Here is a 27,850-nt window from a genome sequence, read left to right as displayed (position 1 = left end):
ACGGGGACCCTCAGGCAAGAAGGATGCCCTCTGCAACAGATCCACATAGCCAGCTGCCGTTTGACGCCCCTGCACAACCTGAAGCTCCATTTTCCCATTGAAGGAAAAGCATCCCAGATCATGATGGAGCATCCTCCACTGTGCCGCGTAGAAAACATCTCCGATGGGATCTCCTTGTCATGCCAGTAATGTTGGAAGCCTTCAGGACCATCCAGATAAAATTTTTTCTCATCAGAGAATAAAACTTTCTTCAATCTTTCAATGTCCCATGTTTGGTGCTCCCTTGCAAATTCCAAACGGGCAAGTTTGTGGCGTTGGAGGAGAAGTGGCCTTTGAAGACGTTTTTGTTCTTGAAGCCCTTCTCTCGCAGATGACGTCTTATGGTTATTGGGCTGCAGTCAGCATCAGTAAGGGCCTTAATTTGGGTCAAGGATCGACCTGTGTCTTCACGGACAACCCGTCGGATCCTGCGGCTCTGTGCAGGTGACATTTTTTGGGTCTACCACTTGACTTTTTTGTCCCATAACTCTCAGGATCTTTTAAGAAGTGTAAAATGACTGTCTTACTGCGTCCAACCTCGGAAGAGATGGCAAGCTGCGAGAGGCCTTGCTTGTGCAGCTTAACAATTCTGCCACTTTCAAAGAGAGAAAACCTTTTTGCCTTTGCCATCAGGAGATCATGACAGTGTGACTGCCTGAAGAACAATGACATGAAAGCCATATTTTTGTGCAGATTTTACCTTTTTATGGCTATGGTCTTAAACTTTTGATCAGCTGATGAACAGCCTTTTTGAGTTTAAATGCCGTTTTTAATAAATTGCCTACTTTCTATTTTTTGTCTCTTGCTCCTGTTTCTTCTTTTGGCATTCTGAAGCAGTACTTACAACCCTGTTATGATCCACCAGCGCGAAATGCGTAAAATTTGCAATGCTTCCCCCGGTCTTAAGATTTTGTTCAGGAGTGTATCAAACCTCCAAAATAAATCATATTTTCCCACCTCAGACATTAACAACCTTTTATTATGTTCTTTTTTTTTCCAGACTTAACAGTACCCTCCCTAAATAATATGGCTCAAAAATATGAATAAAAAGTATGATAATACTAAACATTTTCTACACCACTATTAAAGAGACCTGAATGATGTCATTTCTTGGAAATTATGTCACATATGAGCATAGTCTAAATTATTATGGGCGTAAAATGGTTAGTTTGACAAGGTTTTTAAAGTCTTTAAAGTCTGTTTTTATAAAATATCTGGCATTTTTTTTTTTGAAAAATATTCTTCACAAGAAAGAAACACAAATAAACACTTACATTATTGCCAAAACTCACAGACACTACGCACATTTTGTTACACTGCAAAAAATGCATTTCTTATATTTTTTGTCTTGTTTCCAGCCAAAATATCGAAAAATTCTTAAATCAAGAAGGATTTTCTTGAAGAGTAAAAATGATAAAAACAAGTCAAAATTAAGTGTGTTTTTGCCTGAAACAAGCAAAATAATCTGCCAATGGGGTAAGAAAATAATCTTGTTTTCTGTTTAAAATTTGATTATTTTGCTTTTTCTAACTTAATTTTGACTTGTTTTTTTCTGAAAACAAGAAAATATGTTTTACATGTCTAGAAAATCCTTGCTTATTTGACAATTTGCAGATCTTTTGGCTGGAAACAAGACAAAAATCTGAGTAAGAAAAGCATTTTTTGCAGTTTAATAATTTTCTGAGTACAAACTGAGTGAAGTGCCTCAGGGACATGACAAAATGCTTGGTTTAAGATACAGGTCCTTTTCAAAAAATTAGCATATTGTGATAAAGGGCAGGGTCAATGCAGCTAGCTATCAGGAGATTTTGGAGCACTTCATGCTTCCATCTGCTAAAAAGCTTTATGGAAATGAAGATTTCATTTTTCAGCACGACCTGGCACCTGCTCACAGTGCCAAAACCACTGGTAAATGGTTTACTGACCATGGTATTACTGTGCTCAATTGGCCTGCCAACTCTCCTGACCTGAACCCCATAGAGAATCTGTGGGATATTGTGAAGAGAAAGTTGAGAGACACAAGACCCAACACTCTGGATGAGCTTAAGGCCGCTATCGAAGCATCCTGGGCCTCCATAACACCTCAGCAGTGCCACAGGCTGATTGCCTCCATGCCACGCCGCATTGAAGCAGTCATTTCTGCAAAAGGATTCCCGACCAAGTATTGAGTGCATAACTGAACATAATTATTTGAAGGTTGACTTTTTTTTGTATTAAAAACACTTTTCTTTTATTGGTCGGATGAAATATGCTAATTTTTTGAGATAGGAATTTTGGGTTTTCATGAGCTGTATGCCAAAATCATCAATATTAAAACAATAAAAGGCTAGAACTACTTTCAAATGTGTGTAATGAATCTAAAATATATGAAAGTCTAATGTTTATCAGTACATTACAGAAAATAATGAACTTTATCACAATATGCTAATTTTTTGAAAAGGACCTGTAGATATAAAACATTATTTTATATTAAAACGCAATAATTATTTTTATTCATTATAATATTCATACCAATGTATTGTGAAAAGCTTTGAACAATTCATTTTGGTGAACCGCGACTTCAGAAACTTTGGGATAGAGACCTGCGCGGGACGGATTTTTCAGTCCCGCTCCCGCGGAAATATATGTTATCTCGTCCTGCTCCCGCCCGCGACATTCATGTTTTGTCCCGCTCCCGCCCGCAAAAGCCCGCATAAAACTAACCTATATAGATTTATTCAGTACATTGGTTGAATTTACATGAAACAGTTCTGTAACATCACTAAGTTCCACTAGACCCCAGCATAAATGCTCTGGATAAAATATTTGTTATTTAGGCTAAGCATCAACATTCACAAACCACTGTTATTCTTAACAAAAAAGCAAACATGAGCTACTGCGTGCATCCACGGCAGAATGCAAGCAAACAAAGCTCCTTTAAAGCTGACATCTCAGTACATACGCAATCTCATAAAGCTCTTATAACACAATTGATATTATGCACGATTAACCTTTCATAAGTGTCTACACTTTGTGTGTTGTAATTCGTAAGCACGCAATATTCAGCACTGTGCAAAGCTTTTGAGCAGTGAGTGGATTTTAACTTGAACAGCACTGATTGGCGATGCGTTCCAGAAATCAGCAGATGGCTACATTCCTCACGCTGCAAACAAGCTGCCTATTCTCACGCTTACTAATCATATTTATGTTGTTCTTGCTGCTTTTGTGCAATAGGTGAATAACAATTATGTTTTTGGATATTTTATATTTTGCGGGAGTCCGCAGAACTCCCGCGGGATTGCAGGTCTCTACTTTAGGGGAATGAAATATTTAAATATTATAATACCGAATCCCAGGAATGACCCATATATTACAAATACCAAAAACTTGGTTTATTTCCAGATTGCAATAGAAAAGCTTTTACTTTTGGTCCTGTTATAGCACGTCCCGGTAGTCCAGGTAATCCCAGTCTCCCAGGGATTCCAGGCTCTCCCTACAAGGAGATAAATCAAGAACAGAAGGACATTTTATATAATGTCTGTTACAAAAGACAAATTATTTCACTAGGCACTCACCTTTGACCCTGAGGGTCCAGCTATTCCCGGTGGGCCTGCTAACCCACGAATTCCCCGCTGACCCTGATCACCCTAAATAACGTCACATTAACAAGACACTATATCAATAAGCATCAACTTGGTGTTCACAGTTAAAGACCCCACTGAAATAGGAAGTTAGAAGATTGACATATAGTGTGTGCATAATTATTAGGCATGTTAATATTCTGCTCATATTTTCTTTCAGAACACATTTTACCAAGTTCAAACCACATCAATTTTAATAACTACTAGTTTTGTATTTAATAATTTATAAATGATATGAAATTGTTAATGAAGGTTGGAAGTGAAAAACTCCTTATATTCAGATGTGCATAATTATTAGGCACATTTTCTTTTACAGATAAACTGGGTCAAAAAAGAGATTTAACTCCGACTGAAGATTTAACTCACATCAAATAATTATTAAATGCCCATGACAATGATGCAATACTAGAATTTGCAAAGTTAAGGCATGACCATTGGACAGCGAAATGCGTTTTGGGAGTTCATTTTTAGTCCATTTCTTCAGGATAGGAAATAGACTAAAAATGAACTCCCAAAACTTACTGCCAGATTCAAGAGGATGTGATGCTGGTCTTTCAAATGTCACTCAACTTATCTGTCTATAAAGCCTGTCTGTAAAGCAAATGGTCATGCCCTAACTCTGCAATTTCTGTTTTGTATTAGTTTTGAATATTTCTCATGGGCATTTCATATTTTTTTTTACTTTTCGTCTGTGTTAAATCTCTTTTTCAGCTCATTTTATCTGTAAAAGAAAATATGCCTAATAATTATGCACACCTGAATATAAGGAATTGATTACTTCCAGCCTTCATGGACAATTATATATCACTTATAAATGATTAAATACAAAATTAATAGTAGTTATTAATCTTGATGTGGTTTGGAATTGGTAAAATGCCAACATGACCAGAATATCAACCTAATATTTCTAATAATTATGTACGCACTGTATACGTAATTCTCACCCTCAAAACTTTAGTTTTCAATTTGATAGGTCTTTAAAATGATTTTATTAAATGCCCATGAGAAGGATGCAATACTAATGCAATACCAAGTTAAGGCTCATTTGGTCAGCATGGTCAGTAAAAAAACAGGTGGAGAATAAAAGAATAAAAGACACACGTTAACTGCAAAATAATTAAGAATTAAGGTGAAGAATTAAGTGTGTAACCATCAGGAACCATTCAGTCTCCAGTGCCACCATTTTCCAGAACTGCAACCTACCTGGAGTCTCCAGAAGAGCAGAAGAGCATGTGTCAGGTTCTCAGTTTCCTTGGATAAAAAAAACTAAAGAAAATTCCCCTCACTTAATATGAATAACATGCTGGAGTGTTGTGAAATACATGTTTTTATAGGCTTTATTGACAAATAAGCAGTCAGTTTTAAGTTCATTTTTAGTCCATCTCTTCAAGACAGATTTTCAGGATAGGAAATAGACAAAAAATGAACTCCCAAAACTTACTGGCAGATTCTGGAAGATAAATTCTTGAAAGAGTGGTACAAGAGGATGTGATGCTGGTACTTTAAGAGTCACTCTCAACTTATCTGTCTATAAAGCAAAGCAAATGGTCATGCCTTAACTTTGCAATTTCTGTATTGCATTAGTTTTGAATATTTCTCATGGGCATTTAATAATTTTTTACTTTTAGTCTGTGTTAAATCTCTTTTTTTTAGCTCATTTTATCCGTAAAAGATAACATGCTTAATAATTATGCATGCCTGAATATACAGAATTTTTCACCTGCAGCCTTCATGGACAATTATATAATCACTTATAAATGATTAAATACAAAATTAATAGTAGTTATTAAAATTGATGTGGTTTGAAACTGGTAAAATGCCAGTATGACCAGAATATCAACCAGTGTTGTTTTCGTCAACGATGACGATGACGAAATCATTTCGTTGACGCCAATTTTTTCATGACGATAACGAAACGATGACGAGATAAAAATGGCTCGTTGATGACTAAAACATGACGAGACGTGTGTGAGTTTTCGTTGACGAGATGTGAATAGACGAAAATGTTAGTGGGTGGTCCGTCAGACGTTTAAAATGCATGACATTTCCGCTTATTGTGCATGCCAATTAAAACTTAAAAAGTATCTGACGCTATGGCAAGCCGTTTTAGCATTAAATACTCTTTGCTATACTAGTATGACAAGCCGTTTTAGCATTCCATCCTTGTTTGTCTTTTATGTTCTAAAACATTCCTTCATTATTGTAATTATTGGTGAAAATAGTCGATCCGGAAGCTCACATTGTGTTGAACTATAGATCTGCTATTTTCAGAACTTATAAGTGACACTACCCAACAGCAAAATACTTACTGACCTACATTAATTTGTTAAAAGACTACTTTTTTCCCTTTTTTTGACTAAAACTAGACTAGAACCTTTTTGACTTTTCGTCGACTAAAATTGGACTAAAACTATCACATATAGAAGTGACTAAAATTTGACTAAAACTAAGAAGCATTGTAGTCCAAAAGACTAAGACTAAATCTAAGATGGTTGTCAAAAACAACACTGATATCAACCTAATATTTCTAATAATTATGCACGCACTGTATATGTAATTCTCACCCTCAAAACTTCAGTTTTCAATTTGATGGGTCTTTAAGATGATTTTAGAAAGTTAAAGGTGAGAAAACGTGAGAAAAGTGAAAGAGATACTTTTTCACCCTGGATGCCCACTCCTGCTGCTCCGTCAGCACCCCTCAATCCAGGAGCTCCTGGTTCTCCCTGAAATACACACAGTGATGATAAATGTGCGCGGCCTTTTCTGAGTGGTGATGCTAACTAAAATGACTATAATGATTCAAGAGATTCATATGTGACTAGTACCTTCTGTCCTGGAGCTCCATCCTCTCCTGGTAAACCTGGTAATCCTGAAAACCCCGGAGAACCAGGTTCCCCCTACACAGAATAATCCAAATCTTAATCATTCAAATTATGAAAAACAGTGATGCTCGTTTTATACAGTGTCTAGCTTCTTCAAAGCTTGACATTTATAATGATGTCCAGTACAAGGTGTTCAATCTGATAAAGAAGGATGTTCAGCTGGGTTAACAGCTGATGTTTCTAGTTTTCAACCTAGTAGATCATTTTGCTCAAGTTGGTAGACCAGCAAAAAGCCATGTTCCAACAACTAAATTAACAACCATATGTTGCTCTGTCCTGGTGTATTCACTGAGATGCTTAACTATTTTAACCAGCAAAACTACTGTAATCAAGAAGCTTATTCATGTAATGATCTTACAAATGTACTAGTTATTTTAATCATTATTTATAGTTGTTCATATGTTGAATAAGCGTTTATCTTTTGTATTTTCTGTTTTTATTTTTCATATCGCCATTTAGGTGTAATTTGTTTTTAAATCAGTTTTAGATTTTGTTCAGTTAGTAGTTTAGTTCAACTTAAAATTAAATTTTTTTTATCTAATATTTATTTTATTTCAGCTTTAATTTAATTAACAAAAATGTTTTAGTTCTACTTAAAATATAATGTCAACATGAACTGCTGTTTGCTATGGAAGCCTGTTTCCGTCAGGTAAGAAAAAAAATCCATGCTTAAAAAAGTCAAAATTATGACATACTTAAATCATAATTATGAGATAAAGAGTTGAAATGATGACTTAAACACATTGGTCACAGAAGTGGTCTATTAATAAATGGGACATTCCAGAACTTGGCTTAAAACAGTTTGGAAGACCAAGTTCAGTACCTTATTAATAAATCATACCAGACAAGCAGAATCTATCACAGAATATACACAAACACATCTAAATATTCAGATGATTAAAAGCCACACACTGAATTAAAGCACTTTTCCTCCAATAGAAAACGCTTAACGTGCAACTCAGCGCATTGCATTTATTTTGGGATATATCCTGCTTGTCTGTAAATGCTATATAATTTATTAATAAGGTGTGTACTGTCCTCCAAACTGTTTTAAGACAAGTTAATTCGTTCTGGAATGTCCCATTTACCATTAGAACACTATCATTTGACCAATGTGTTTATAAAGTTATTAAATCAGTTTCGACTTGTAAACTCATAATTTCGACTTTTTGTCAGAATTTCGACTTTTTGTCATAATTTCGACTTTTTAAGTCAGTTTCAACTTTTTAAGGCATAATTTTGACTTTTATCTCGTATTTATGATTTAAGTGATTTATTTTGACTTATTATCTCATAATATTGACTTTGTGTCATAATTTCGACTTTTTAAGTCATAATTTTGACTTTTTATGTCATAATTTCGACTTTTTAAGTCACAGTTTCGACTTTTTAAGGCATCATTTTGACTTATCTCGTAATTATGATTTAGGTAAGTCATAATTTTGACTTATCTCATAATATCGACTTTTTAAGTCATAATTTCGACTTTGTATCTCATAAATATGACTTTTAAAGTCATAATTTCGATTTAGTAAATCACAATTTTGAGTTTTTATCTTGTAATTATGACTTATGTCATAATTTTGACTTTTTAAGGCATGGATTTTTTTCTGACCTGGCGGAAATGGGCTTCCATAGTTTGCAATCCATTTAACTTACTTATTATATCTTATATTTCATATTTCAATTAATATGTAAAGAAAAAAATGTACAATGGGGCTTGATGATTAAATCATAAAACATTCCATTTTAATAAAAGTAAAACTTTTGGTAACACTTTCTATGAAGCCTGTATTCTTAAGGCATTATAATGAATGCATAATACATAATAAAAAATAAAAAAACTTATAATATGTTATATCATCTCGTGAGTATTTATGAGGACAGATTTAATGTATTATAATATTTACTTATTTGTAGTTATAACTTTTAAGAGTATGATGATTTATAACACACAATTGCATCCACGTTGAACACGCATGAACACGTTGCATCCACTTAAGTTATAATGCATTATAGACATTACGTATTATAAGTTTCATATCTTTCCATTTTACTTATGTTACTTTACTTAAAGCAGACAAAGACCACTTATAATATTTAAGTATTATGATTATTAATTAAATTATATAACATATTAAAACACTTTATAATGCATTATGCATTCATTATAATGCCATAAGAATAATGTATTATAAATACAGGCTTCATAGAAAGGGTTACCAAACTTTTTTCTGAAGGAAAGTGCACTGATGAATCGGGCACAGGAGTCAGACTAAGTAGGGTGAATTCCCTTTTATGTTGATTTTATGTTGACTTAATATTAAGAGTATAGTGAAGAAGACTTACTTTAGCTCCCGGTTCACCTGCTCCTCTCTCTCCTGGTGCACCAGTCTCACCTGGTAAACCTTGATCACCCTTCAAGAGCACATTTGTAAACATACATGATTTCATAAGTCATCAGATAAAGTTTATCCAACCCTCTTAGTATTCTGACAGTTCTGACAGTGTTTATAGCATAATGCGAAACTCTTGCCTTTGGTCCAGGGTAGCCCTCACCCGATGGACCTCTGCTTCCCGGGGGTCCACGTGGCCCTTCCACACCCTAAAGCAAGCACATCCAACAATGCATGGACGTACAGTACATTTTTATGTCATGCTCACATCATAAGTTTGTCAGTACCTTCTCTCCTTGGATCCCTGCTCCAGGAAGCCCCACTGGTCCTTGAAGACCAGGAGGACCAACATCACCCTTAAGAGAATGAACACAAATATGTTAAAGCAATTACACACCTCAGAATCAACCATAAGCAAAACTGTTGGCTCATGTACAATCTAGTCATTAACGTAATTTGGAAGTTGTAATAGATACAACATTGATATTCATGTATGTTTTGGCCACAGGCTAGTACTGATTGCACTACATGCTGTGACATGATACTTCAAAAAGGCACAGAGAAGGGTTTAATAATGCAAATTATGCAAATATTTACTTTTAAGAGTTAAGAACTTTAATTCATTTTTTTAAAAAAGTTTTTAAAAAAGTAAAGAGAAAGTAAGTAAGAAAGAAAGTAAAGAGCAGCAATCAACCTACTTAAACAAGACAAGTAAGTGATTAAAGAAGTAGTGCACTTAAAAATCAAATTACATTTAATTGATTTGAATGTTTTACCTTGTCTCCTCTAATGCCAGGACCCATCGGTCCTCTGGGTCCTTTTGGTCCCTCCAGTCCCCTCTCTCCCTGTAAAAGTCAAATTTAAACCTTGAGATTTATACCATGCATGGCTATCCCTTTTTCATTTTTTTTGTGTATGCTGTTGAATGTCACAAAAATCTACAGGTCACAAATTCACCCTAAAATCAAAAGAAAAAAACTTTACATTAGGTGGCCTTAACTACTATGTACGTACATTTAAATTAATCATTTGGTACAATGTACTTATTGTGTACATGTTTTTACACTGCACATTTTTTTAAAAACCTATATGTAATTAAATTTGTAATTAATTTCTGTAATTACCACTGTTAACCCCTCCCTTACACACTAACCCACCCTTAAACCTGCCAATACCACCAAACCTGTCCCTAACCTTACCCATATCCCACCTTAATAAAAGCAAAAGTGTTTTATGCAATATGATCACATTAACTACATTGTACTTATTTTTTAAAAAGTACATAATAGTTTAGGCCACCTAATATAAAGAGTGATACTGTAAAAACAATATTTGAGAGAAAATTAAGCCTATTTTAGAACCATTAAAAGAGCACTTCCACAGTAAAAAATGACAAATAATGTGCTCACCCCCCATTGTCATCCTTTTCTTTCTTCAGTCGTAAAGAAATTGTTTTTTATCTCCATATAGTGGACTTCTATGGTGCTTGAGAATTTGAACGTCCAAAAGCAGTTTTTAATGCAGCTTCAAAGGGCTCTAAATGATCCCAGCTCAGAAATAAGAGTCTTATCTAGCGAATCTGTCATTTTCTGGAATTTAAAATTAAATACTTAAAAAAAAAAAAAAAAAACATTTTATCCTCAAATGCTTGTCTTGTCTAGCTCTGCCATGCACATTTGTCTGTGTAATCTGGGTCAAGACAGTTAGGGTATGTTGATAAACTCCCATCTCATTTTCCTCTCCAACTTTAAAATTGCCTACATCACTGTTTTACCTGCAGCAATGTAGGACGAATTTAAAGTTGGAGAAGAAAATGAGATGGGAGTTTTTGACATACCCTAACTGTACTGACCAAGATAACAGTTTTTTTTGTTTTGTTTTTTTGTAGAAATGACCAATCGTTTCACTAGATAAGACCCTTTACCCTCAGAGCCCTTTGAAGGGCTTTGTTTAGAGCCCTTTGAAGCTGCATTTAAATTACATTTTGGAAGTTCAAACTTACATGCACCATTGAAGTCCACTATATGAAGATAATTCCTGAAATGTTTTCAGGAAAAAAACTACTTCTTTACAACTGAAGAAAGAAAGGATTGAACATCTTGGATGACAACCGGGTGAGTACATTATCTGTACATTTTTGTTCTGGAAGTGAACTACTCCTATTACTTTTAGCATAAAATATGCACAAAGAGATTAACAGATTTGTTTTTTACAATTTATGACAGTATCTGAATATTTGCCAGATGTTCTGGTTGTTAAAAATGGTTGAAAAAACTTTAAAATTACTTATTTATTTTTTAAATTAATTTTTAAAATTTAAAATGGCTGATTCTGCCCTGAGTCAAAAACATCTGAACATTCATTCCCAGGAACCTCTAAAAGCACTTTAAGTTGCTTTGGATAAAAGCGTCTGCCAAATGTAAAGATATATCTGACACACCCTGCGTCAAACAACAGACAGATTGATTATGTTCCATTATTTAAAAAGGAAAAACACAGATGAAAGAAGGCTGGAACACTCAGAACATTAATTGAGGTCAGAGGTCACAAAGTTCAGACATTTCAAAGGTTCTCTGATGTAAACCATGCACACAAGACACAACTTGAATAAAAAACATTAAACCTATTAATAACCTTGATATGACTCACGCACTCTGCATTCTGAAAACAATAAAACTGTATCCAATGACGTTACCTTTGGTCCTGGTAAACCCTCTCCTGGAGGGCCCTTCTCTCCTGGCACACCCTGCGGCCCCTGTGCCCCCTTCAAAGTAAACATGATGTAGAAATTAATACAATGACTTCATTGTGTCAAATGCAACCTCTATTGAGCATGATCACTTGCATATCTTTACCGGTAGGCCTGGCTCACCAAGCCCATGAGGACCAGGAGGACCCATTCTGCCTTGAAACCCCACATCACCCTATTTAGAAAACACATGTTATGATCACAGATATGACTTCACTGGGTTGCTAATTTTACAGGTTTAATATAAAAGTCAACCTTTGGTCCAGGAAGCCCAATGCCAGTCTCTCCCTGTATTCCTGGTGGTCCAGGAAAGCCTCTCTCGCCCTGAAATGCAGAAACATTCAGAACAATAACTAAATCCAAAAAATCCAATATCAAAATGTAATTTGGGAAACCAATGCTCTCCACTGAACAGACCCGATGAGACCAGCATTAAAGCATTACTCCACTTCCAAAATAAAATTTGGTTGTTGGTTGTTGTTAAATAATTAATTCATAACAAATTAATTAATTGTAGCCTACCGTTTCCACCAGTGCTTAATTTGAAGCCGGACCCTTTTCTGGAAAATGTCAAATTTTGGATTTTTGCGTTCTGGTAATTGTTTTCAAAGATCCGGCCTTAACAAGTGCATTAGATCGTGACAGTGTGTGCGTGCATATGAGACAAAGCAAGCGCGGGTTTATGTAGATGTATTTGGAGGATGTGTGTTGGTTCTTAACATATTTTCGACCAGTCAGCTTTTTTAAGTTCAAAATCGCTCTCATTGATTGCTTACTGCTTAACCCACTCTCTCCAAACGCATTTAATGAGCAGCGGAATGTTTAGAGAGAGAGTGTAATATCAGAAATAATACCAAATCAAGCGAAATATTATTATGTATTAACATTATAAACACTATAAACATAGCTATAAGTTAGTTACCCTGACTCCAAAACGAATCATTTAAATGTAACGTTATTCAGAACAGAACAGGAATGAAACAAAATATATAAAGTTAAGAAACCAAAACAAAGCGACACTAAAAATAGCAGGCGTTGGGCTCACGTACCTCTGTAATTCGGCACAAATCCAAGTGTTTCCATAGTCCCAATGTATTTGAGTGATAAACTGTTATTTATAATGTATACTAGGCTTTGTATTGTACGTTCGTATTTCAATGGAAAAAATATATATTCGCTCGTTTTTTTTCCAAGCTCTGTTTGTTATGGTAAAACCAAGAAAAGGGCATATTTGGTGTAGTTTATTTAATGTAATTTAATTGAAATTATTTAGATTTTTTTCTGCTGTTTTTTTATGCCTCATTTATTATTGTAAACAAACTAGTTTGTGTAATTCGTTTGGAGTTCACTGTAATTTTTATTGTGATCGCTAACAACTTCCTTGTTATTATTTCCTCATTATAATAATAATAATAAAAGAAGTAAAGATGCGGAAATTGAAAACATACATTTCATTTGGCTATAGGTGTGTGTTTTTCGCGAGCGGGTTGCTGCTGCTGCGGCGGGGGCGGGACGGAGGATCGCGATGCCGGCTCAGCATCGTGATGTCCATCGGCCATCGGTGATGGACAATGGCATTGTCTATCGACCCAACCCTAAGTACAACGCAAATATTCGAATGAGTGGAGCTCATTTTACGGAGGACTGTTTCCTGAACCTGGGAGAGTGGCCTACAATGCGGCTGAGAGCACTATAAACTGGGGCAATTCCAACTTTTCAAGGACAGTCTGGTGCGTCTGGCTCACAGCCTGTAAGTACTAGGGATGTAACGATATTTCGTGGTACGATATTTCGCAATGCAAAAATGTTACGATATGTATCATAGAGTGATGACGATACATTTACGATATGACATCAGTCTAGTCCTATTAGTTGAGCTGCCGACGTCTCCTTCTCTGCAACAGCGCTGCTTGTGCTTTCATTGCAGAATCAGATGCAGAAATCATTTGAACTGAATATTAGTAGAGCAACATGAGTTCGGCTGAAACTGAAATTAAAGATACCCCGTCTTCACGTCCGACATAATTTTGGTTTTACAGTCACGCGACAGTACGACGGTAGAAAAAAAAATTACAGACAAAACATTATTACAGTCACGGTGCATGTTAAAAGTTTCGTGCTTCAGACTCACCCACTTTTCGAGTCACACATTGGAACAGACATTTCTTAAAGCTTTTACGGCTCTTCATGACAGGAACCTCCGAAGATGTATTGTAATCGTTTTATGAGCAGCAGCCACGATTTAACCAGTTACCGCACAGATTATTATTAACAACCAAAAGCACATTTCACTGAGCGCATGTCAGAGTGTTGACATGCGCTCCGTAAATTTTACAAAACTGAGATATATACATCATATGAAAGCTCAATAAATAAGCTTTTTATTTGGCCGAGATACATCTATTTGAAAATCTGGAATCTGAGGGTGCAAAAAAATCAAAATACTGAGAAAATCACCTTTAAAGTTGTCCAAATTAAGTTCTTAACAATGCATATTACTAATCAAAAATTACATTTTGATATATTTATAGTAGGAAATTTACAAAAAATCTTCATGGAACATGATCTTTACTTAATTTCCTAATGATTTTTGGCATAAAAGAAAAGTCAATAATTTTGACCCATACAATGTACTTTTGGCTATTGCTACAAATATACCCCAGCGACTTAAGACTGGTTTTGTGGTCCAGGGTCACATATGTATTTAAATTGGTTTATGTACTAATACATCAACACATAGGAATTAAAAGTTGACTGATATTGGATTTTGCTAATAAGATAATCAGAGAGAGCCAATAAAAGATTATTTTGCAAAATCTAGATACTGAATATGTTATGTTCTAAGGGGCTGTTCACACAGACCGTTTTTAAATACCACTGCTCTACTTTTCCATTGTTTTCCATTGTATTTCTCCATTGTTTTTCTGTGCAAACACATGCTAGACAGACGTGTTTGACCATTGCGCTCAGGTCTCACACCTTTTGCAGCTATCGCTCATGACAAGCTGTTCTAAATACGCAGTGCTCATGTTAAAAGAAGGTTAGCTTTGAAAAAAATGTCTCGAGACTTTTCTCATTATGTTTTTGGAGCAACATGAGGATAAATTAATCACATTTACATCTAATCTACATGGAACGCATAGCAAAACTCAAACTACAGCAATAAACTACTCACATCATCTAGATTCAGTCAGATTACCTAAATATAAAGTCAAAGTGCTTGTCATCAAGACTGTTAATATGGGTACCAAAATAAACACATGCTGCTTTAAACAGAAGACTTAACCTTAAGGGAACGCTTTAAATATCAGCAGCATCTGCTGAATGGGAAGATCACAATAGCTATGATGCTATAAAAATCATTTCATGAATATTTTAGGCACACGTGCATTCTTTCGCTGGGCATATGAAACTGGGGATCTCATGGCTCATGTCAGACATACTGAAGTAAAGACTGCAATTACTGTGTTCAGACACATTAGGCAGAACACCTTCACCTGTCAAAGACAGAAATATTGATTTGTGGTGCGACACATGCATGCAAGTCCAGGCATTAATCTGTAGCTCAGATGCAGTTTGTGAAAAAAGAACATTCCAGAAAAATAATCAAGGTCTGAGTTCTCCTTAGTAGCACACAGATGCATATCAGCACTGACAGAGAACTAAATTAGCTTTTTGAGTGTCAAAATAGATCCAGATTAAAAATAACCAATACAAGCCTAATGAATTCTTTCAGAAAGTATTTTTTTAGCCTGGCAGCACCTTGCAAGCCCATACAGGGGATTAACGTCTGGAGATATATTTCTATCATACAAGAACACAGAATAACGTGCATGGTATTATTATTTGTGTAGATGGTTTCTTGAAGAACCTTTCACCTTCATGTAACATTTCTATTTTAGGAAAGGTTCTTTGTGATTATTAAAATGTTCCTCACACTAATATACATACATTTTTAAGAACTGTTTACTGAAAGGTTATTTGCTGAAACCCAACATGGTTGTTCTGTAGCATCACTGTGAAAATCCTCTTTTGGAACCTATTTTGAAGAATTCAATTTTCCACCTGCTATCTAAAAAAAAAACGTGGTTTTGTATTTGAAAGCAGAGATTGTTGAATTGAACCTACTTTTTGGCCCGGTAGGCCTTCAGGTCCAATATCTCCATTAGGTCCAGGCAAACCCTGCAGAGAAACACACATAATTCATTAAACTGCTCATGGAAAAAGAGAAAAATGCTTGTTTTGCATTTTCACAAAAGTAGTCTAAAGACAAACCTGGAGCCCTCTGCTTCCTCTGATACCAGCAGGACCCTCTGGACCCTTTAAGAAAATCATATTTAGTCTGATACAAATACAGTATGCTATTGTGCATGAACTGCATTGAAAATCTGAAGTGTCACTCACTCTGTCTCCTTTGACTCCTGGTATCCCACACTCCCCTTTCTCGCCCTAAAATATTGATTTTCAATGGTCAGTGCCTCAATGTGCGTATAACTACATATAGTATATATTTTACAGTTAATATGAAATATATAGTACTTTGTATTTTTTAAAATATGATCAGATGAGATGAACTCTGCAGTCATGTTAATAAAAAACAGAATTTTGTATCACTTTAAAATACGTTTAGTCAGATTTAACATATATTTATCCATTTGGTGAACATGTTTATACAAAAAGTGACTTACAAATGAGATTTCAAATGATTAAAAATTACTTAATTTTATATTTTAATGTATTTATTAACAATTAAATTATGACCACTGTCACATCAGCAAGGACAACACTATTAAAGACTGCAAATAAGACATTCATAACAGTTGCATATGATTAGATACATTTTAAATCGGTTCATGCATTTCTTGGAAATGCCTCTATTTATTTTCTAATAACACCTGATTTTTGATAACTTCTAAATCTTTAACTGGTCTATGATGCATAATCTTACCCTTTCTCCTTTGTCGCCAGGTTTACCCTAATGATCAATACAGAACAAACAGTGAGAAGGAAGAGTAATTACACACGCAGATAATGTCAAAATAGAGTGACTTTAGGCCTTGTTCCAGCCAGGTTCACCTCTGTCCCGTCTCGTCCAGGAGAGCCGCTGAAACCACTATCTCCCTGTAGGAAATAAAATATATTTTAAATGTTAACATGAATAAATAATAACAAATATAACAGGTCATTAAAGAAATCTTTGACCTTTTCTCCTTTAGATCCTGGAATTCCATCTTCTCCGGGACGACCCTTTTTACCCTGTGGTTCTCAGAGAAAGAGCGTTAACTTACTAATGATCCAGATTCACATCGCCATTCACAACAGATCATTCTGTCAAAAGTGCTATTTAAAATAGCAGCGGAGCAGTTTTCCCTTCTGAATTATTTATTTTAAAGCAATATTCAAACGACTTCTGTCCACCAAATCAAATGCAGCAAGTCAATAATAAGGACTAGTTTTATGGTGCTTTCATGTTTTTTTTTTTTGTTCCATCGTATGCAATTTTTTGTAGATTGACAGATATGATTATAAACTCACTGTATGGACAACAGCTGTTGAGTAACAAAAAAAAAATAATAGCGAACAGGTTATGACATAAGCATGAATAATTACAGCACTTTCGTTTTTGACTGAACCATATATTTTATGATTATCCATAACATTTAAAGTTCTTGCATGTTCAGCCAATGAGGCCACTTTGATCAATCTGGTGGTTGGTTCTCTTGATTAAAATTGCATGGAAAGACACTGAATTAATTTGAAATTATGCTGTGTTAAAACATTGTGTGTGGGACTAGAAAGAGTTTTAAGAAGGTTTAACACTTACAGCGGGTCCAAAGGGTCCTCGCTCTCCTTTCTCACAAGTGCAATTTGGGGAAAGAGGGCACTGTTGAACACATGCACTGCTTTAGTCACAACAAATAATGTCACTCATAAGTGTCCTGAATTAATTCTGTCAGACAAACACTTACCACTTTATCAGCCAACTCAGTCTAGAAGGAAACAAATGTGAAAAAAGTTAAATTACAAGAAAAATACACAAGAATTACAAGTTTTTCATTAATAATAACATTAGTGGCATGTTCTGGTAACAACCACCTTAAAAGGAGGTGAATATCTGTCTGCAGGCAGTTTCTGAGATATGCCGTCATGAGCTAATAAACTTTATTTTTTTGAATGAATGAACAATTAATATGTAATACTAGACACTGTAAGCCGTTAAGGCAGGTTCTCAAATATTACACGCCCAGTTAACCCTCAGAGCTGCAGAATAAAGCTGAACTAATCATTTTTTATGATGTTTTACTATTCTGAATGTCCCAGGATCATAAAAACATCCACAAATGAGAATTCAGAATCAAGCAAACCCAAAGAGTGTCAATTTCCCCTTTTTTTTGCAATAAACACATTACACAGCCTTTACGTGTATAAATGTGACCCTGAACCACAAAACTAGTCTTAAGTGCCAAAAATACATTATCAATGTTTCTTTTATGCCAAAAATCATTAGGGATATTAAGCAAAGATCATGTTCCATGAAGATATTTAGTAAATTTCCTACTGTGAATATATCAAAGCTTAATTTTTGATTAGTAATATGCACTGCTAAGAACTTTATTTGGACACATTTAAAGGCAATTTTCTTAATATTTAGACTTATTTCACCTTCAGATTCTAGATTTTCAAATTGTTGTATCTCGGCCAAATATTGTCCTATTATTATCCTAACAAACCAATGGAAAGCTTATTTATTCAGCTTTCAGATGATGTATAAATCTCAATGTAAAAAAAAAAAACCCTGACACTTATGACTGATTTTGTAGTCCAGGGTCACAAATGTCCAAACCAATTTTTTAGAAAAACTCAAATATTGCATTTTTTTTTCTTCTTGATACACAAAAAGCCAAAGGAAGAAAGTCTAAAGTTGTACATGCATGTGTTCCACATGCCAGACTGATTTTTATTAGATGTTTCATTTGCATAATAGGTGCACATGTGTATGAATGAGAAAACAGACATTGAGAGAAAGAGAGACATGTAACAACATTCCTTGGATGAAAGATCAAGTTCAGGGACGGTGATGATAGACAGATGCTGTAATCTGGAAATCACAGCCACTCATAAGAACAAAGGCAACTTCATTGCAACACATTAAGTCATCTCATCTTGATTGTAAACAGTGCACGCGGTTAACATAATGACACATTGGAAAGATGCATGTCTTATTTAACTTGAAACGTGTGCGATGATGAGTAACATCACACTTGGCTTAAACGAGCAGCTGATTAGCAGATGTAAACAAAGCGGATGAGACAGTCGAGCAGCAGAGAAGACAAAAAGTCGCATGCTATCTGAATGCTCCTGGCCTGCGATTAAAGCTCCTGATTGTGCTTTTCTTGTCTCATTGACAAGCACCTGCATCAACAGTCGTTCCAGAGCAGCTAGCGTGCAGAAAGCTGGGTGAGATATTCATCCTGCATGCAGGATCATGCTGATCGTAGTACCCTAAAGCTCTGACCCGGCACAAAGTCAATGAGAAACAGCTGTTCCCTGTGGAAACACTGCAGCCCGCTAAGAAAAATCTTGTGCCAGCTTAAGGTGGTCAAACAGGTCAATCGGATCCACCAGATCTATTTACATTTAAAAATTCTATAATACACTATATAGCCAAAAGTATTGGAACACCCCTTCTAATGAACAGGTTTTACTACTTTAATAATTTCCATGAGTACAAATGTGACCCTGGACCACAAAACCAGTCTTAAGTAGCGCGGGTATATTTGTAGCAATAGCCAAAAATACATTGTATGGGTCAAAATTATCGATTTCTCTTTTATGCCAAAAATCATTAGCATATTAAGTAAAGATCATGTTCCATGAAGATATTTTGTACATTTTCTACCATAAATATATAAAAACTTGATTTTTGATTAGTCATATGCATTGCTAAGAACTTCATTTGGACAACTTTTAAGGCGATTTTCTAAATATTTAGATTTTTTTGCACCCTCAGATTCCAGGTTTTCAAATAGTTGTATCTCAGACAAACATTTTCCTATTTTAACAAACAATATATCAATGGAAAGCTTATTTACTCAGCTTTCGGATGACGTAAGAATCTCAATTTCGACAAATTTACACTTATGACTGGTTTTGTGGTCCAGGGTCACAAATCTTAATGTTTAAGCATATAATGATATTCTAGGCAATTGTGCGCTTCTAATTTTATAGCAACAGCTTGGACCGGAACCTTTTCTGTTCTAACATGGCAATGCCTCTGTGTATAAGGCAAGGTTTAAAAAGAAATGATTGATTCAGTCAGTGTGGAAGAACTTGACTGGTCTGCATAAAGCCAAGTTCTAATCCCAACTGAACATCTCTGGTGTGACTTTAATGCAAACCTTGAGCTGTAAACTCATCACCACACACCAATGACTTGTACATAAAGGTACAGTCTTTTTAGACACTTCCAAAACTGTTGCAATAGAGATGGAAATATAATTTTTAAATACATGAATTATGTTTCCATCTTTGTTGCCACAGTTTCGGAAGTTTTCTATTCTAAAGAAGCGGTGTCCCAATACTTTTGCCCATATAGTGTATGTACAAGTCATTTGTGTGGTGAGGAGTTTTTGGCTCAAGGTCTGCATTTAAAGTAACACTAGAGGTATTTAGTTGGAATTAGGACTTTGCTTTATGCAGACCAGTCAAGTTCTTCCACACTGACTGAATCAATAATTTATTCTTTCTAAAACCTTACATACACAGAGGCATTGTCATGTTAGAACAGAAAAGGGCCCTGTCAAAACTGTTGCTATAAAATTGCAAGCACACAATTCCCTAGAATATCATTATATGCTTTAACATTAAGATTTGTACTCATGGAAATTACTAAAGTAGTCAAAACCTGTTCAGTATTTTTGGCAATATAGTGTATTTTGCTCATTAAAAACATCTCTCTAAACTTATTTGACTTTTAGATGCAATGTTGAGAAGCTTAATGGAATAATCACAATATATGTATTGGTATACAAAATAAAATGAGTAAGCTAGAGTATTTTTACATTTAGAATTTGGATCTACCCACCGCAAATGTCTCTATTACAGATATCACCCAACCATTCAGCCTAAAATCAGCCACTCTCACTGGAAAAAAAAAGTGATTAATCTGGTCTAGTAGCTCAGCAAATCTAAACCAATTTAGCCCAAGTAGTCAACCAGCTCTAACCAGCTTGGACTTCTAAAACCCTGCAATACTAAACCATTTATCACCTTAAATGTAGTTTTTGCTGAATATTCTAACAGGGAACGAGAACAATTCATTGGAAGTTTGAGAATGTGGATCCACCCGCTACACAGTAGATGTTTTTCTTAGATGTTTCTACCTCAGGTGTACATCTTCTGCTGAAAAAGACCAAAGAAATGTTGCATTCCAGCTTATGGTGGTGCAACATGGTCAACCAGCTTAGGTACAGATGAGGTCAAAAGTTTACATACACCTTGCAGAATCTGCAAAATGTTAATTATTTTTCCAAAATATATGGGATCATACAAAATGCATGGTATTTTTTATTTAGTACTTACCTGAATAAGACAGTTCACATAAAACCATTTACATACAGTCCACAAGAGAAAATAAGAGTTTATAAAAATGACCGCATTCAAAAGTTTATATACAGTTCCGTTATACTGTCTTGTTACCTGAATGATCCACAGCTGTGTTTTTTGTTTAGTGATAGTTGTTCATGAGTCACTTGTTTGTCCTGAACAGTTAAACTGCCTGCTGTTCTTCAGAAAAATCCTTCAGGTTCCACAAATTCTTTTGTGCATTATAGCTCACTTCTAACAATGACTGTATGATTTTGAGATTCATCTTTTCACACTGAGGACAACTGAGGGACTCATATGCAATGATTACAGAAGGTTAAAACGCTCACTGATGCTCCAGAAGGAAACACAATCCATCGATAAAACCTTTTGAATTTGAAGATGGAAACGTAAGTATCTTCTGCAGCTTCTGGAGGGCAGTGCTAAATGAAAAAAATATGTTATTTAGGCAAAATAAGAAAAAATGTACACATTCTCATTCTGTTCGAAAGTTTACACCCCTGATGGTTAATGCATTGTGTTTGCTTCTGGAGCATCAGTGAGCATTTGAACCTTCTGTAATAGTTGTGTATGAGTCCCTCAGTTGTCCTCAGTGTGAAAAGATAGATCTTAAAATTGTACAGTCATTACTGAAAAGAGTTCAAATACATACAAATGCTGGAAAACCAAAGAATTTGTGGGACCTGAAGGATATTCTGAAGAATAGCAGGCAGTTTAACTGTTCAAGACAAACAAGGGACTCATGAACAACTATCACTAAACAATAAAACAGCTGTGGATCATTCAGGTAACAACATGGTATTAAGAATCAAGAGTATGTAAACTTTTGAACAGGGTCATTTTTGATAAATTTAACTATTGTTTTCTCTTGTGGACTATATGCAAATGTATTTTATGTGAAATATCTTATTCAGGTCAGTACTAAATAAAAAATAACATGCATTTTGTATGATCCCTCTTATTTTGGTAAAATTAACATTTTGCAGATTCTGCAAGATGTTTGTAAACTTTTGACTTCAGCTGTAGTCTACCAGTCCTAACTAAGGGGCTGGATTCACAAAACATTATTCTTAAGAATAACATGGCATTTTCTTTTAATTCTATCTTAACTTTTTGTATTCCAAAAATACAGAAGAATTTTCTAAAAAAAAAAATGTCTATTATATTTTCTTTTGAAAACTTAACATTTCAAATCCTTGAAAAGAGTGTACTTAAAAATAATCTTAAATAACCTCCAATATTTAAAAACTTCTTTCCTCAAGAATTGCACTTACAAACTACTTCACTTTTTTTTTTTTAAGAGAAATTTTGTGAATCTGTCCCCAAGTAAATCTTAAGTTTAAAGCACCAAAACCATTTTTTTCCAGTCTGAAAGAACATTTAAAACCATCAAACGCTGGTTCTGTCTGGACATTTGGCAGGTGTTACTTGTCCCTCCTGTGATCTGCTGTTTTCTATTATCAGAGAAGCACAAGGGAAACTCTAGCAGGAGACGGCAGCGCTGGCTAACATTCAGTCGTAAAAGTTTTCAGACCATGTGCAGATGCTGTGTGCTATGAAACACAGAGGTCAGCTCACCACATTAAAGACATTCTGTAAGTTTATACACCTCCAGACACACTAAGATCCAGCATTCCTGTCTTCTAATAGGAAACAACGCTAAAACCATCAGCCAAAGCCACAAGGAACCTGTCAAAGTTTTTAATAAAACTGTGATGAAACAGATGGATGGACATGACAGTTTATGCATCATTGTGGGACACACTTGACCAGATGTTGGCACCATGCTTTGTATCACTTTTATTAGGTACTGGAGACAACTTCTTAAATCACCTTTAGGGGTTTTTATCTTGAGATGAGGTGTGTTTGAGTGAGCATTTACTCATTATGCCCTTAATGCCCTGTCGAAGGAATTCATAATCAACTTTTTCCATGTCCTAAGGACAGATACAAAGATAAGGCAGCCCATTTTTCGCTGCATGAAGAGTGTTCTCAGTAGCACAAACCACACACACACACGCCCCTCTCAATCGGAGATCCCTCAAGAGATATAAATCCTTCATTTGGGCCTTCAAAAGCATCTGACCTTCATAATTTCCACACTTCAAAGTTGGTCCAAAGAACCAAAAATGTGTTTTTACAGCTCTTTTCCCAACACTGCCACCTTAAATTGCCTTGTTTGGACAGTCCTGAGGGATTTTTTATTGCTCAGATGTTTTTAATGAAATTTTTCAGATGTTTCTTCAAACATTCCTCAGGAGAAATAAAAATAGGCACAAATGAGACAACAGCTGATATATTAAGTTTACATAAGAGCTATCAAATTATTGTGAATCACAATTCAGATCAAGGAATTTAAACAGAAATTTAGTTCATATCGAGAGATTTACAACATCACCGTAAACCTGAGTAGATTATAGAAATCAATGGCACCAATTACCTCTGCAAACAATTTAAGGCTGGAATACACTGACTTTTGTACAGATTTTTTCATTTCTTTATTTCAAGTTTTTAGCAAGATATTAATGTGAAGGACCATCAGAAGAAATGCAAAAAAATAAATAAAACTAAATTATGAAACAAATATCTCATTGTAATGGGAAAGATGACTGATTCACATGCTGCTTAAACTGAGGCGAATACAGCGATTTGTTTGTATTTTGCTATAAAACTGACTTTGGAATATTTCCCGGTGCTCTCAAGCCATTCGTATGCCTAATAAACTAGAATATTCTCTATGCTCCAGAATATAAAATAATTGCTACGAATAAATTCTCGAAATTTTGACTTTATTCTCGAAATATTTTGACTTTATTCACATACTTTAGACTTTATTCTCATAATATTTTGACATTTTTTTACGAAATATTACAATTCTAATCTCGTAATATTTTGAGAATAAATTTGAAATTATGAAAATAAAGTCAAAGTGTTTGGAGAATGAAGTTGAATTTTCGAGAATAAAGTCTAAATGTTTCAAGAATAAATCTCTTTATGAACTTTCTGAAGTTTTATTCTTACAAAAATGTAATAACCCCCGGTGCCACGTGGAGCAATTTTTATGATAGATGGATGCACTTCACTGCCATTATAAAGCTTGGAAGAGCCAGGACATATTTAAATTAACTCTGACTGTATTCATCTGAATGAAAAAAGTCTATACACCTAGAATGACGTTAAGGTGAGTAAATTATGGGGTAGTTTTCATTTTTGGGTGAACTATCCCTTTAATGAGACACGTTTGATTACAAAGTATTTCCTATAGGAAAACTAAAAGCACTACTCACAATCTCTTTGACGATCTTGTCCACGACGCCCTTGTCCTGTAGGTTGTGTATGTAGCGGGCAAACGGAGGACTGGCCAGTTGCTGCAGCTGTTCCACATTGGCAGCGGATGTGAAACCTACTACGAAGAATTTAATCCCCTGGTTCTTGGCATCAGCTAAAGCAGAGAAGATATCGGGATTCTTGGGATGTGACTTGCCATCATACAGCAGAATGGCCACCTTCAAGGTGCCAGGATCAGACTCCTCCAGATAGATGCGTGTGAGGTTGGTGATGGCGTAGGTGGTGTAGGTACCCTGCCCTATGTATGGCATGGGCCCGATATAGTCTTGGAAAGTGGGCACGCCCCTCCAATCTTTGAAGGACTGTTCGGTGATCACATGACTGCTGTACTGAAGGAGAGCAGTTCTGAATTTCAAGCCCTGTCCGGTTTGAAGGCGGATGCTTGGGATCCGGTTAACAATATCAGTAACAAACCGCTTCTCTTGGGCATGGTTGTCTTTGGCACTTTCTGAACTGTCCACCAAGAATGCAAGTTCCAAATTACAGACCTTATCTGAAAGACAGAAAGAAGACATTAAAAGTACTAAGCATTAATGCAAAAATATACATTCAAAATGGCAGACTGGACGTCACTAATATTTTCAAACATCTTTGTTTATTGTATGTATTATGACCAAACATCAACCTGAAACTTGGTTTAAGTTTTATGGTGTTTTACAGTTTTTTGGTCTTTTTTTTTAGCTTGACTGCTGCAAATATGGAAATATGGGCCATTCTTCAAATAGTTTTTTTCTTCTTACTGTCACTGCTAGAAAAATAAAGCAAACCAGGCTTATTGTTAATGGAATCAAAACCATAATAATAAAAAATGTTGTCATTACTTAAGTTGAAATAAAAAAAAAACTTAAAATATAAAAATTTTACACTTATTTTATTTCAGCTAGTTGACAAAGCAACATTGCATTTTAATATAAAAACAGTAAAAAATACTGTTTTACACTGAAAACTACATTAAAATGATTAAAAAAAAAATTAAATTAAATTTTAAAATGATTACTTTAAAATTAAAATAATCTAAAAAACTACAATAGTAAATCAGTGATACTAAACTAACATTGCAGCATATGAGCTTGGGACAACATGTTGGTAAATTTTGAGTAAACTCTTTTTTTTTTTTGTAAACAAAATGTCTTTAAGTGAGACTTGGAATAATAAAGTGACAAAAACATCCAGCGACTACTACTTGACTATAATTCTTTTGTTTAGGTAACACATACATACATAAGGTGCCAAAAAAATTAAAGGTATACTACCAGTTAAAAGTTTTTGAACAGTAAGATTTTTAATGTTTTTTTTTTAAGTTCCTTCTACTCAACAAGTCTGCATTTATTTGATCCAAAGTACAGCAAAAACAGTACAATTTTGAAATATTTGCATTTAAAATAACAGTTTTCTATTTAAATGTATTTAAAAATGTAATTTATGTAATAAAAAAACATTAAACATCTTACTGTTCAAAAATTTGTGACTGGTAGTGTAAAAGTAAATGTGAACCAGCTGAAATGACCCCAGTCTCCAGTAAATCACATTTATGATGAAGAAGAAACATGTCAAAGAGGACATTTGCCCTAGGATAGCGAACAGAGTTTAGATCAAATTCAGAAGCCCTGGAGAGCAGAGCAGACTTAAAGGAGCAAACTTCATATGAACTTTTCTTGCTCTTGAGAAATATATAAATCAGTTTCATTTGGTAAAAAATCAAGCACACCCTGCCCCTGCCTGACAATTGCATGAATGAAATCTTGATTATCTCATACCACCTATAATGTTAAAACCATTTTTTTTTTAATTAAAGATCAAATACAGTGTTTTACAAGCTCATGATGTTCTTTCTGTCTGCTGTGTTGTGCTGAACAACAAAAAATATTTACCATTGTTTTTTGGGATGAAGTTAGAGGTGACTGGTTTATTTTTGATTCTTCCATTTCTCCTGACTTCATCATTTTTGTCAAGATCATCTAGCTGAGCCAAAACTACCTGCACTCCCAACAGCAAAACCAGCCAGCTTACACACAGTCGTATCATCACTACAGTAGGAGAGAGACAAACAGTTGCCAACACAGTATTAAGAATGGATAACCATTTTCTCAAACGCATCACATGTATTGCCACATTCCAAGTGTGCATTCAGTGTCTCCTTATTTAAAAGCATTAATATCATATTATATTTCAAAAATGCAATAGCAAAAAAGTTATTCTCATAAGTCTCATTTATCTGAACTATTCTAATAAAGCAAAATGTGCACTTACTGTGTGAAGCAGCTCTAATTTCAGTATAGCACAGGCTTGAGTCCAACCAAAAATCAGCAGCTGAATGATGAAAATCAGAAGCTCAGGACAGTCTTCACAACCTCTTTTCTGCGTGAGATCCACATGCAATCAATAGAATGCACACAGAATGATTGAGAATCATTTGATATGTATAAAAAGTGCACGATTTGCTGTAAAAAGACAAGAACTGTAATAATGTGTATCAGCACCATTTATGTGAAGCATCTACTGCCATCCAGAGGAACACTGATATCTAGAGCTCCTCCTGTGAACCCACCCATTTTTACATACAGTATGCACAACAAGTGCACTATTTATATTAAAAAAAAAAAAAGTTTAAATAAAAGTTACTATAAATTGTTCTCGAAAACATACTGAAAGCACTTTAAAGGAAAAGTTCACAAGAAATAAAACTTGTTTTAAAAAATTTACTCATCTGAAATGCAAATTTGCAGAAATTTATCATTACATTACTTGCTCACCATTAGATGCTCAGAAGTGAATGGGTGCCGTCAGACTGAGAGTTCAAGTACTAAATGGGAATGAGATACCAAGGCATTTTTTCTAATTTTAAACCACAGCTCCTGATCAAAATTTGAGTCCTCTATCAAAAATTTTTCTTTTTCTAGTAAAAAAGTAACCTCACATAAACCAGGAGTGAAATATACACAGATCACGCACCACTTAACACTAAAAAACAGCTAAGAACAGGTCTAAACAAATATGCTTTTCACTGGATTGATTTGGATTTTGATTAGAGAGGACAACAAGGGATAGACTTTTATTATGGATTATGAACTTGTATTTTTTTAACACTGTAAAAAAAAAAAAAAAAAAGTTTCAACTGAAAATAATTCGTTACCCTGACTAAAATTTTTTAAGTTTAGTCAACTTGGAATTTTAAGTTACTTAATGTTAAGTGACAACTTGGATATTTTA

At 34.8% G+C, this 27,850-nt stretch overlaps 1 protein-coding gene across 1 annotated transcript in view; it reads right to left on the bottom strand.

Moving 5' to 3' along the window:
* The window catches only part of LOC141347360 (uncharacterized), a 42,038-nt gene extending 14,948 nt beyond the window's left edge, over positions 1-27,090 (bottom strand). Inside the window, exons 1-22 of the mRNA XM_073852365.1 lie at positions 26,891-27,090; positions 26,508-26,667; positions 24,580-25,144; positions 17,656-17,676; positions 17,511-17,570; positions 16,889-16,942; positions 16,763-16,807; positions 16,635-16,661; positions 16,091-16,135; positions 15,962-16,006; positions 15,815-15,868; positions 11,942-12,010; positions 11,793-11,861; positions 11,633-11,701; positions 9,714-9,782; positions 9,225-9,293; positions 9,078-9,146; positions 8,891-8,959; positions 6,485-6,556; positions 6,314-6,382; positions 3,594-3,665; positions 3,443-3,511 (exon numbers count right to left, since the gene is read on the bottom strand). Of these exons, the coding sequence (XP_073708466.1) occupies positions 3,443-3,511; positions 3,594-3,665; positions 6,314-6,382; positions 6,485-6,556; positions 8,891-8,959; positions 9,078-9,146; positions 9,225-9,293; positions 9,714-9,782; positions 11,633-11,701; positions 11,793-11,861; positions 11,942-12,010; positions 15,815-15,868; positions 15,962-16,006; positions 16,091-16,135; positions 16,635-16,661; positions 16,763-16,807; positions 16,889-16,942; positions 17,511-17,570; positions 17,656-17,676; positions 24,580-25,144; positions 26,508-26,667; position 26,891 (1,842 nt within the window). The 5' untranslated portion in view covers positions 26,892-27,090. The remainder of the gene's footprint in view (positions 1-3,442; positions 3,512-3,593; positions 3,666-6,313; positions 6,383-6,484; positions 6,557-8,890; positions 8,960-9,077; positions 9,147-9,224; positions 9,294-9,713; positions 9,783-11,632; positions 11,702-11,792; positions 11,862-11,941; positions 12,011-15,814; positions 15,869-15,961; positions 16,007-16,090; positions 16,136-16,634; positions 16,662-16,762; positions 16,808-16,888; positions 16,943-17,510; positions 17,571-17,655; positions 17,677-24,579; positions 25,145-26,507; positions 26,668-26,890) is intronic.
* Between the last annotated feature and the right edge of the window lie 760 nt (positions 27,091-27,850).

The sequence above is a fragment of the Garra rufa genome, chromosome 12 (assembly GCF_049309525.1).
Source record: "Garra rufa chromosome 12, GarRuf1.0, whole genome shotgun sequence".
NCBI lineage: Eukaryota > Metazoa > Chordata > Actinopteri > Cypriniformes > Cyprinidae > Garra > Garra rufa.
The sequence above is the reverse complement of the archived record's forward strand: the minus strand, read 5'-3'. Positions and strand labels throughout refer to the sequence as shown.